The sequence below is a fragment of the Chaetodon trifascialis genome, chromosome 5 (assembly GCF_039877785.1).
Source record: "Chaetodon trifascialis isolate fChaTrf1 chromosome 5, fChaTrf1.hap1, whole genome shotgun sequence".
Classification (NCBI taxonomy): domain Eukaryota; kingdom Metazoa; phylum Chordata; class Actinopteri; order Chaetodontiformes; family Chaetodontidae; genus Chaetodon; species Chaetodon trifascialis.
Genome location: NC_092060.1, coordinates 27,760,727 through 27,773,097, shown reverse-complemented (window position 1 = coordinate 27,773,097; position 12,371 = coordinate 27,760,727). Strand labels below are relative to the sequence as shown.

The 12,371-nt window shown below is 43.7% G+C and overlaps 1 protein-coding gene across 1 annotated transcript; it reads right to left on the bottom strand.

Moving 5' to 3' along the window:
- Positions 1 to 4,090: 4,090 nt before the first annotated feature.
- Positions 4,091 to 12,336, bottom strand: LOC139330995 (sperm microtubule associated protein 2-like). The gene is made up of 7 exons (XM_070962227.1): positions 12,265 to 12,336; positions 12,087 to 12,117; positions 10,359 to 10,629; positions 8,477 to 8,593; positions 6,454 to 6,595; positions 6,018 to 6,152; positions 4,091 to 5,585 (listed from the first exon to the last, which is right to left on the bottom strand). Exons 1-7 carry the CDS (start codon positions 12,334 to 12,336, stop codon positions 5,454 to 5,456), a joined length of 900 nt encoding a protein of 299 aa, XP_070818328.1. The 3' UTR covers positions 4,091 to 5,453.
- Between the last annotated feature and the right edge of the window lie 35 nt (positions 12,337 to 12,371).

The following is a 12,371-nucleotide window of genomic DNA, read 5'->3' as shown; positions in this document are numbered from 1 at the left end:
TATTTTACAGGACAGAAAAGAAAGCCTGAGCCCTGTGTGTGTTATGTGTGTGAAGACAGTGAGGAAGGTGGGAGAAAGAGAGCGAGGATGAGGTTTCCTGCCAAAGAGCCTGAAGTGAAAACGCTCTGACTGTGGGAACTGTCTGCACCGGGTTTGACAGAAACCGACACCGAGCCAACAGGTAGTTCAACTGCTAATAAAACACACTGCTGCTTTTTACGTGTGTGACGGAGTGTTTACACTGGCATCTGCCACACACACACACACATGCACACACACACACACACACACACATTCATAAAGCATGAGCACATCAGCGCTGATATTCCTGTTTACTGATGTTTTACTCCAGAAACTGACACTTTAATTTAAAATCCCCTCACTCTGGACATGTTTCCTATTTACTTATGTGGACATTTAAATCCTCACAAGTACACACACACACACACACACACACACACACACACACACACACACACACACACACACACACACACACACACAGTGGTGTCTGTTTCCTGAGCCTGGGGGTGTTTTCCTCTGTTCAGCTAAAAAACAAGCCCATGTGTTCATAGTGCGCACACACACACCCTTCACATTCACACACACACACACACAGTTGTTCCAGGCCCCGCCCTCTCGTGTCACAGCCTGGACTGCTTGACGCAGGTTAAGTGAAGGTGCGACAGGCTGTTTCTGCCTCCTTTCGTGTTGACGTGGCTGACAGGATTATGGATGCAGGTTTTAAATCATTTCTCCATCAGATGATATTTGGCTTTAGAAACTCGCACCGCTTCAGAACAAAAATGTACAAATCACTGAAATCTGTAGACTTTCTCATTTCCAGTTTCAACCACAGCCAAAAAACACAGCCGTGCTCTTGCTGCTGTGGTGGATTTTGTGAAATAGTTGCACCGTTTGTTGATTTTTGTGTCGCTGGTCTGCTTCAAAGAGTCAAATAAGGTCTGAAACTGGGCTGTGCTGGACCATTTTTCTGACTATGAAACCAGTAATAAATAGACGATATATGACGATGTATAGCGTGACGGTCTCTCCTAAACATCTCTGGGTGTATCAGACCATGTTGACAATGATGGAAATCAATGAGCTTCACTGATTATAGCAATGTTGGATTCACTGGATTGTAAAATGTGACCTGCTTTGAGTTTTTATGGGGTTTAATTTACTGAATTATCCAAAATCTCATTATTTTATCTGAAGCCTATGTTTCAGTCGAATTTCCAGGAAATATACTATGATATGTATCAATATGGCCATGTAAAGTAATACTTACCATGTCATACGCTTTGTGCTTTGAGATTTGACTCCCAATAATCATAATTTTAAAAAGACAGTGTCAGACAGGCTTTGTGTGGCCACACAGGAGCAAATACAGGAAAAGCAAATCATATTGATCTAATGATCCAAATTAAAGACAAAAGATTTACATTTTAATTTGGCGATTGAATGACTCAAAAACAGCTGTTACCAATATGAGCCAGTTTAAAGGGAGGATGACATTTCAGTGAAATAAGTCAGTGAGGGAATAGAGTTTCAAACATTCACCTGCTTGTTTAGTTTGGTGGAAAATCAGCTTTGTGTTGGCTGTGGACGAGGTCATGGAGACAGATGCTCCTGCTGTCCTGCGACGGGGGAAATGTGCCTCAGCCTCTCCGTCCTGCTCTGAAAGGATGATCTGAGCGTCTGATGCTTTGCCATAAGAGTCCATGAGAGTGTGTGCAGAATTTGAATGCCGTCTGGTTTTGTCTGTTGCTAAGAGGACTCTGCAGAGCTGCAGGGAATCTGCCATTTAGAGACCGCCGAGCTCGCTCTGCGGCGCTCTCTGCGGCCTGACTTTTTGTTCTTATTAATGTGACACTAATCTGATCACTTCATCTCCGTTTTTTAACCACCAGGGTCACAATTTAATCTGTTTTACTCTCCTGGTTTCTCACTCAGTCTTCCTCTGAGGTTGGTTAGCTTTTAGTTTTGAAGCCTTTAACTGTTTTTGTTTTATCTTTGTACCATTTTTGAAGTGAGTCTTCAACTAATTCCCCCAAATTGTACTGGTTCCAATTTAGTAAAATGTGAATAGTTGCTGGTTTTCTTATTTTCATTTCTCAGTAAATTGAATTTATTTGGGCTTTGGATTGTCAGTGAGACAATACAACCAATTTGTGTCAAGATGGGCTTTCAGATTGTTAAATTGGGGATTTTTCTCCATTTTCTGATATTAAATAACAAACTTTGACTCAATTTAAATCAACTTTAAAGAAAGAAAAACTGAAAAAAAAAAAACCCAAGATAATAATATAATGGATAAAATAAAAGATAAGGCATAAACTAGTTTTAAGAAGCAGGCAGAGACAAAGCTACTGCACCACTACATCTCAGAGAAAAAGTTTCAAATGATGAATTGATTGATTAGATGATAATTGGCAGATACGTTGCAGTTCCAATGTGTTTAGATGATACATACATAAAATCAAAGAACAAAGGATGAAGGATGAACAGTTAGAGGTTTTCTAAATAATAATAATAATAATTCTAAATATGTGCACAAATACGTCCATTTAACTGCATGAAGAACAACAACAACAGCGGACCATTCAGGCCTTTTTTATGTTCTTCATCCAATCAGCTGCTGTGATTGTGCACATGTACTTTCTGCATTTCTCTCATTTTTTCACTGATTCCTGCAGACGAATAAAAGACCTGAGGAGGCTTTAAAGGGACAGTTCACCCCAAATCCAAAATGCATTTTTTCCTCTTTTCTGGCGTGCTATTTACTCTGAACTGTTCCTTTAACTGAATTCACCAGGATGTCAAGCTTGATGCATTTGAATCTTCATCCTATTAAAGATTCAACGTTCATATTTTCTATTAATAACAAAAATTACCAAAAAAAGCTCTGGTCCCTGATCGTGTTTTAGCATGAGGACTACTCCCATTTCCAAAAGTTTCACTGATGATGTTTTGAGAGTCAACGCAGTTCAAGTTGACGGCAGTGCCATGCAACACTTTGACTTTTTAAATCAGCTCCAACCAAAAGATCCACCACACGTCAGACTATTTGCTGCCTTTAGATTGTTGAGCCTCCTCAGACAAACTCTGACATGCAGGCGGCCTGCAGAGTGCCTTCAGACTAAAATGTGACCTTGTCTGGACTTCTGGATCCCTTCAGACACCTCTGGATAAACTCTGGCGTGCTGGCAGCCCCTTTCGCGGCTTTCCTTCCCTCCTGAAGTCGACGCGTCGAAGATTCTCATTTTTCACCCGTCTGTTTCTGTTGTTTTGGACCATTTGCTCAAACGAATAAAGCAAAGTAAAACCATATGGATTTTCTGGTTTTACCTCATCCCACACAGCAAAAATGGTGGTTAATTAAGTAAATACTGAGTCTGCAGAGTAAAGTCCAGCAGATGTATTGGTCCAACTGGTTCCAGCTCCAAACCACAGCAGCATCAGACAGCCGCCAGCTCCTCACAGCTCAGGAAACATTTAGCAAAGCGTTGTTGTTTGGACAGTTCCTGTAACTCCACCCTGACACGACTGCTGGCAGAGTTACACCATGCAAACCATGCAAAAAGAAAACAGAGATGATTCTATTGAGTATTAGTCATATCACTCAGGTGCGAAGCAGGAAGGCATCAGAACAAGAAGGACCTGAAATACACGCCCTTTCATTATCTGACAGAGCAGGACGGCGGCATGAGAACGTCTTGTTTTAACTGCTTCCTGTGTTTAACAGAAGGTGTGGGCTGAATGCACACAACATCCTGTGTGAGGCTGCTGGCACAGAACAAACGAGTGCGAAGCAAAACACCAGCACAGACACTGCGACCGTGAACCAGAGCGCTGAGCAAGGACGGAAATAAGTTTACATATTTACTGTATGAAACTCAGACTTCTGATTATCTGTTCTGCAGCTTGTCAAGTTTTAATCATTTGCACATGCATAAAAACTGTGTGGACAGGGCAAAAGCAACATCCAGATGCCAAAATATGCCTTACAAAAATACAAGTTTGGCTGCTAATATTGATTATGTTCATTCAGTTAACATGGCTGTTATCTTTTCAATTCAGACGCTTCATTTCTCTAAAAACGTTATTTCTTAGTTTCTTCTCTCCTCGCATGGTTTCCTGTGTGTCTCCAGGCATGAAGGTACAAGGAAAAGACGCAGGTTAGCAAAGCGTGGATGTCATTTAAGAGACTTTGGATGAATCCAAAGAGTCACTGAAGTCAAACGTTCACACCTGCTGCTATTAAAGGTGCACTGTGGAGGTTTTGACCACTGGTGGTGCTGTAGAGCCATGTTTTGATTGACAGCAGGAGATAACAAAGATCTCTGGCTCCACCTGTTTACTGTTAGACTCAAGCAAACATCCGCCTCAGGGAAATGTTTGTTTGGCTAAACCTCGGCTTTCTCTCATCACCCTCCTCCTCCTCCTCACTAACTTGCGGCCCCAGGTCGCAGTCGCAGCAGGCTAATCCCAGATTAGCCTCCCGGCAGGGTGTCCGTTCATTCTCTCTGATGTCTGGCCGAGCTGGGCCACGAACCTGCGCTGATCTGAGCCCACACTGGCTGCTGCCGCCTGCAGCGCTGCAAATCAAATTACAGCACAAGGCGTCCACCTCTGACACATCAACTGTGACCGTTTTTCATGCAGCGCTCACTTCCAGGCTCCAGCAGTGAACGTGGGATTACAGTGGATTTCCAGACCGAACCTCTGAACTCAGCTATGGCCAGATTGTGGTTTTTTCACCAAGTTGTGACCTCTTACAGGAGAAAGAGGAGCGTCTGGAGGGCTTGGGTAAAGAGATGGAGATGTCAGTGGAGAAACGACTCTTTGAAGACTTCTGAAGAATAGTTTCTGAACAAAAATCAGCGATCTGATGCCGTCTGTGGCAAGGATTCGCTCACACATGGTTGTGATCGAAACACAGAATCCAGATCATGTGCAAAGGGAAAAAACCCTGCGGATCATCATATCAAACCGAGGCTCAGACAAAAGCTGCAGATCACAGACGTGATTTTATTCCTGACATTATTCACCTTCTCTCTCTGACATTTAAACCAGGAATATTTCCTCAATTCTAACATCGCAGTCCAAAATTTCATGCATGTGGTAAAGATATCAACAACCAGAAATGCAAAAAACTGTTTGAGTTCTTGCTCACATTTGCCCTCCAGATCACTTGATTTCCTAAAAATGTGCCAATTCTGATCATTTGTGTAATTTATATTAATTTGTTTTAGTTAATTTTCATGCTGTCACTTACATCCTGCTACTATGTTCTGATTTCTTTGTCTTTCATTTGTTTGGAGTTTGCAGTTCCATGCACTTTATTTGATTATATTTCTGCAAATCATCTAAAAAACTCAACAAAGTGCTGCTGTATTTTCTGAATTAGCTTCACACACTGATGAGCACTGACTTGGCCGTGACGCTCAGGTGGACGACAGACTTCGGCGGCTCCACTCTGGCTCTCGTGAAGGGACGTAGTCCTTGGAGAGCTGTTTCGGTGTCGCCAGCATTTCAACGCGAGCGCTTGCTGTGGCTCCCCGTGCCGCCTTTGACACCTGATTTTAAAGATTCAGACATTTAGTGCACAGTTTTAGTCCTGACAGTAATCTCAGAGCTGAGGGGACGACCACGAGGAAATGACTCAAACTCATGTCTTCAAAGATGTTACTCATGTTGCTGCTGTTTAAATAAATGATCTTTAGTCACTACGCATGTCTCTTTCATTAAAGGGTCAGACTGCAAAGGCACCAATCATAAAAACCCGTGCAAGCAGAGGATCCATCAAATACTCTTTGACTGATGAAAATTATTGGAAAACCGACAGAACAATTCATTATGTGAGACTCCACAGTTGATGGCAGAGAGCAGCTTCAAACAGCTGGAAAACATTTGAATTGACTGTGATTTCAAGCATACGGCCAAACGTCGCTGTTTCATCCAACAATCACTGAATCCTCAAACTGCAGCAGAATGACGGCGGCTCTTACGGTCCAGATCGGATCCTCCGGGCGGCCGAGCTGCCAGCAGATGTTGCTCTCCTTCAGTTTGGGCAGTGACAGCTGGACCAGGCGCTGAGACGCTCGGGCCGTCTTGGACGCAGAGGAAACGACGGATGTGACGCTCTGTGCAACACAAACAGACATCCTGTAAATTCAGTGTTACAGTCCTCAGTGATGGGCTGAATCGCTTGCAGTGGTCTAATAAAATCAGATATATTAAAGGAATATTGTAAATTCCCTGCAGGCTGGTGTATTTGCATTATCCTACAGTGTATCATCATGTTGTCCGCTCTTTTTCAGACACTCTAACGCCAGCAGGCTGAGGATTGTGATCACAGGGTCACAGATCTACTCTGCTGGATGCCAAGGCCGACATGAGGCCGCCTGCTGCTTCCCTCTGTGTGTCTGTGCTTTGGGATCTCACCTCTCGGCTGCTCTGGAAGTCCGGATGCTCCCGTTTGGGCGTGGAGAGCTGCAGCAGCCGCAGGGTGATGGCAGCAGCTTTGGCTTTGGCCTCGACGTGCCAGATGGGACAGTTCGTGTCGCAGTGAGGTGTGTGAGGAGGCCTGTGGGACCGGCAGAAGGACGAGAGCTCTCTGATTGAGCTGTTGAAAAGCAGCTTTCACTTTCCTCTCAGAGGACGTGTGTCTAATTTTAGAGGGAGACGTGTTTGATGTTTATCTGCCTCGTGGCTTCTGCTGCCTGGTTTATTTATTTATTTAACCTTTTTTTTGTGTGTTGTTTCCTTTTTGAGGAACAAGATGAGAGGATCAGCTTTCGCCTGCTGGAGAGGATTATTTTTTGGTTCTGAAACAGCAATCAATGTCATGTCTGCTATTTAGATCCTGAAAACAAATACTCATCTCGTGTGCTGGATTCAGGGAAGCCTGCATGCATCAACATCAACATGCTCCGCTGCGGTGTTCAGGATTTATAAAAAGACTTCCGCGGCTGTCTGCGGGCGTCCCAGGGGTGCTGAACTTTGGACAATAAGCTCTATTGTCTCCGCTCCTCGCTCTCCCACAGCCTGACACTGAAATAACAGATGTCCAAACGTCGGCTTCCTCATGCAGCGTGGAGACCCGAGCCTCCGCTCTGCCTTCTCATATTTAACTGCATGTTATGTTATATTCTGCAGCGAGTTGGCTCTGAGCTTTGGTCTGTAAGTGGAGCCCTGACAGAGAATAAAATCTTTGGATGTGGACATGATGTCTAAAACAGAAGCATACTGAACTCATTATATTAAAGCAGCAATGAGAAGTTTTACAAAGCTGTCGGTGGAGAAAAGATAAAACAATGATCAAAACGCAATAAGAAAACCTTTAAACTCATTCAACTACTAACTAACACTGCCCTCTGCCTACTTCAGCTACATTTAGGACCGCCACTACTAAGTATTTTCTTATTTTTGTATTAATTGACTCATTGATTAGTCAAAGACAAATTCCCAGAAAGCCGATGGACGTCTTCAGATTCCTTGTTTGTCTGATTAGCAGACAAATATTTCATAAATTCAATTTAAGTTATATGAAAGCAGAAAGATCATCACATTTGAGAGGGTGGAGCCAATAAATGTCACGTAACTTCAACCGCAATGTTCTTTTGCTCCTGACCCCAAGATGGGCAACGTCCTGACAATCGATGGATTCTCTTTATCTCAAGTCATTTTCTTCCAAACACACTCATCTGATCATTTCAGTGTCAGAGCAGCAGGTGAGAAAACCGATAAAAGAAGAGACACCAACAAGCCAACACCTCAGCTCAAAAACCATCAAAAGCAACGAGAAAAAGCTCCTTCATTAACTTAAACGTCTTTTTTCAGACATCAGATTTAGTCCGGTTTGACGTGAAGCACATCCTAACTGTACTCTGCCGAGTCGAGACGCTGACATGAAGCTAAACAATGGCCGATGGCGCCTCTGTGGCTCAGAGGTTAACAGGTGACCGAGAATCAAAACATCCCGTCATCGAGTCCAGAAGGGAACCTTTCTTACATTTCTCTGTCCCTCATTTCCTGTCGGTGGCTCAGCTGTTTGTAACAGAATAAAAGTCATCTGCAAACAAACTGTGTTTACTGACAGCAGGTTTCTGAAGAGTTCCTGAGCTCGTGCAATAACATCTTTATCCAATCATGTGTTCACAAAGTGGTGAACCTTCCTCCATCCTCACTTAACTGAGCCTTTCCAGGACGCCCCTTTAATACCCAATCATGATACTCTAACCTGCTACCAATGAGCCTGTTCGCCTGTGGCCTGTATTTCAGCGGGTGGATGTACACCACCTCCACAACGAGCTCTCATCAACGTATCTGTTTCACAGCTCACTGAGCTTCAAAGCTGACGGTTAGGTAACAGGCTAACCTTAAACACATCACTGCTTTGGGTTTGTTTGGTTTAGCTCCACCTCTCCTCGCCTTACAGGTTGTCTGATGTCTAATGAGGCTTTACCCGGCTTCCTGGGAGCTGCGCCTCCTGGTTTTGGGTGTTGACAAGCGGACAATGTGCTCGTACTGGACGGAAGGACGCTGGGTCTTCCTGAAGAAGCTCGCCTCCTCCTCCTCCTTCCTGCAGGAAAATGGAAGCCATTACCACATCCATTATATATTGTGCTGGGACAAAAGAATGTCTTGAGGCAGAAGGACGGAGCAGGAGGGGGGATGCAGAACAATGGAGGAGTGTCAGTGCGTGGCTGATGACGGAGGTATAAGTGGAAAATGGTCTGCAACCGCAAAAACATGTAAGTTTGTTAAACACTTAGCTGAGACAGAGGAGTGACACAAAAGGCCAAACGCTCCCTGCTGACAGTCTCAGGCTGACTCATTGTTTTGCTCTTTAAGCAAACAGTCAAATATGTAGTGAAATGTTTAAAGAGTGAATCATCTCTGCAAATCATATCTGAGCAATAAAAGACCAAAATGAGCTTTGAATTCATCCTCCTTGGTGGCAACACTGTCGCCTCACAGCTAGAAGGTCCCGGGTTCGATTCCCACCTGGGGCGCTGTGGGCGCTGAGGGCGTGTCCTCCACCACGCCTTCGGCGTCTGCTGCCCTTATCTCGAGAGGAGAGGGGCCTTTCTGTGTGGAGTTTGCATGTTCGCCTGGGGGATCCTCCATAAAATGAAAACCCCCTCTAAAAAACATGCATGCTCCTGGTCTGCCGCAGAGGATGGACCACCAGGATGGGTCAAAAGCGGAGAGGAAATTTCACCAAGCATGGTGTGTGCGTGTACTATGGTGTGATAATAAAGGCTTCTTCTTCTTCTTCTTCTTCTTCTTCTTCTTCTTCTTCTTCTTCTTCTTCTTCTTCTTCTTCTTCTTCTTCTTCTTCTTCTTCTGTGCTGTCTCTGGTTTGTGGCTCCGCCCTCTGAAAACGGCCCTGTACTTGGATATTGCTAGTTTAAAACACGTTGCTGCAGTTTGAAGGTATAACTGAGCCTTTATTTAAAGCGAAAGCATACATTTCAGATTCACTTTAGATTTGCATCTTCAGCAGGAACCCGTGGACTCCAGACTGAGCGCCGCAGACAGACTTCATGATGTTAAACAGCAAAAAAGCAGCAAATTCTCACTGTGATTTCTCCACTATTGATACTGAGGCTTTACACCAGTGTGATATTTGATTCTCTGTTTAGAAACTAGAGGAGTTGGAGCAGATGTTCTGCCACATAATCAGATTAGAAATTAAGAAAATGGAACAGACTAGACTCCACAGTGATGTGATTAGACGTTTAATTATCAGGCTATATTTATCGCAAACTTAGTTCATTCAACTAATCAATGCAAAAGCAGCTGATACATACATCATGTCTGCATTCAGCAGCCTAAACCAGCCTCATCTCCTCACAGTTGGTCCACACTGCGATGAATCTTTGAGCCAAAGCAGCCGGCGACATCATCTCCACTGACAGTAAATACAGTGTGTTTGTCCGGGGAGGTGCACTTCCTGCGTGGGCTTCTGATTGAATTTCACTGCATGTTACTGTGCTTTTAATGTGACAGCTGAGGCAGGGGAACAACAAACATCAAAATAAAAGCCTCTGCAGCTGTAACTACCACCACGGCCTCTCATGCACTGATTGATCCTGACAGCTGTGATCGGGACGCAGCTGGCATCAGGCCTGAACATCACTTTGCAGTTTGCATTTCCTGAATCAACTCAGTGCCATCAAGTCATTACCCTTCAGCTCTGCAAACATTTCCTCAAATACGTTGACGCACCACAACATAAAAAGCTTGTGTACAGTCTGCTGGAGCGTGAACACAAGCAGCCCCCCCATGCCTGTTTGATAGAGTCATCAATAATGTTGTGGGTGCAGACAGGCTGCAGTTACCTCCGGGGGTCCTCCCTTGCTGAGAAGTCTCTTTTGTGCCTGGCCAGGTATTGGATTCTTGCACTTGGAACGGCTCCGAGCGCTGAAGAGGAGATGGGCCACACTGGCTCCTGGTTGCCCCAGATCAGCCTCTCACTGATCAATGAAAAGATGGAGTTTCCAATGAGGAGACGCCATCGTGAAAATGTTGGTGCAGAAGCAGAATAAATATTTTCCAAGCAGGCGAATGAAAGAAAGATACTCTCAATCAAACGTGACCTCTGTTCATTTCCTCATTATTTCGCCCTTTCAAACAGAGCGTGCCAGACATCTGCCTTTAATTATGCAGTTTAGAAAAACTGCACTCAAGTCAGGAAACACTGACCGCAGAGGCTCCTGAAGGCTTGAGTCCATTTCAAACTGGATCAATGAACAAATATGTGATTTCCTATAATGTGACAGATCGAACAGAGCTGGTCTCCGATGAGCAGGGGCCACTGTGATGATGAGTTCATGTGATGATGAGTTCAAGCGCTATCAGACAGGAAGAAGAGGGGAAACTTAGTGTGACTCAGCTACTCACCAAGGAGTCGTGGCCCAAACAGTTTTTGAGGTTTTGTGCTGCGCCAGATCTAAGATTCTGCAAAAAAACCCCAAAACATACCATTCCCCCAAATCAGCCTTAAATACGAGTGTAATTCAGAGACTTTGGGCTCGGGGGGAACATGCAATCACTCAGTGGGTCTCTGCTGAGGGTTTTCTTCTCTCTGGCGGAGCTGTGACATCCAAAGTCTGGTCTCACTCTTCAGTTAAAAAGCTGGCTTGGAACTCTAAACCTCACTGTGGCCTCTAATCAATCTCAAAGACACAACTGTCAGACTTTATCTGAGCCCAAATATTTTCATGAAAGGACTGACTGAAAGAGAAACGTCGGCTTTTAGACTTTTTCTTTATTCCACAGTGATTCCCAAGCAGTATAAAAATGTAGAATAAACTCACATCATAATGTATTATAAGCTGATTTAAGGACATTTGAAGTGTATTAACGTACAGTATTTTCAACTATTGTAACTTCTATTAAGACATATTTCATATTATTACAGCAGTGTAAAGGTGCTGTTCATCGTTTTTATGGACCATATAAGCTAAAATACTTCATAATGATACTTAAAAAGACCATAAATCTGCTTACAACTACATTAGAGTTCTTTATTATATTTAATACTCATTAACTGTTGATTTACTGCTTATAAATACTAAAAAGGAGGTTCAAGTGAAGTGCGGCCGAAAAAATCTAAGAGTCAGAAATAAAGTAAGCAGGGAGTGACATTGTTGTGCAGTCATGAGCAAATAAAGAGCGTAAGACAAAACTTCTTTCACATTATCATGACTTTGTTTGTTGTTTGGTGCACTGCGCACCGTCCAATCAGAGGAGAGGATTATACACCGAGTTATTGATTATAGAAAAGCTGAAAGGTTTATTCATAACTATTTCTACGAGAGTTAGCAAAAAGTTAATTCATAAAGACGAGCAACGTTTGCCAAAAGTGACGAATAAACAGCTGAAATAGCTAAAGGTGATGGAATAGCTATATAAAAATAATAAACAAATAAAAAAAAAAGAAACAAAGCAACAAAAAAAGCACCACCGGTAAATATTCATTGGTTACTTCAAAGTGTCCATTATGATCTGAACTTGTGCACCTGAAAAGGTGAGAAATCCCAAAAAAAAGGTGTTCGTTACTTCACCTGTTTGATGGACCGAATCTGGACCGAAGGCCTGCAAGAAAAACAAAAACAAATCAGAGTGAAAACAGAAGCAGCCGACTTCAAGACAGCGCTGCTCGTAAAAAACAGGTAAACTCACCTTGTTTTCCAGACACCATCTCGGCTGGCAGCAGCTGGCCGTCTGTCAATGGCGTCACACTGATCTCCTGCTGTTGCTATGGAGCTGGGAGTCCTTAGCGACCAGCTCCACACCTGAGGACACTCGACCCATCCATCCCTGTGTCAAGACTTCCGTCTCAGGGTGTT

Excerpts from the sequence above, each read along its gene's own strand:
- LOC139330995 (XM_070962227.1), bottom strand. The coding sequence starts at position 12,336 with ATGGGTCGAGTGTCCTCAGGTGTGGAGCTGGTCGCTAAGGACTCCCAG. Across the intron at positions 6,596-8,476 it reads CGCAGCTCCCAGGAAGCCGG|GCCTCCTCACACACCTCACT; the intron begins GTAAAGCCTCAT and ends CCGGTCCCACAG. Across the intron at positions 6,153-6,453 it reads ACTTCCAGAGCAGCCGAGAG|AGCGTCACATCCGTCGTTTC; the intron begins GTGAGATCCCAA and ends TGTGTTGCACAG.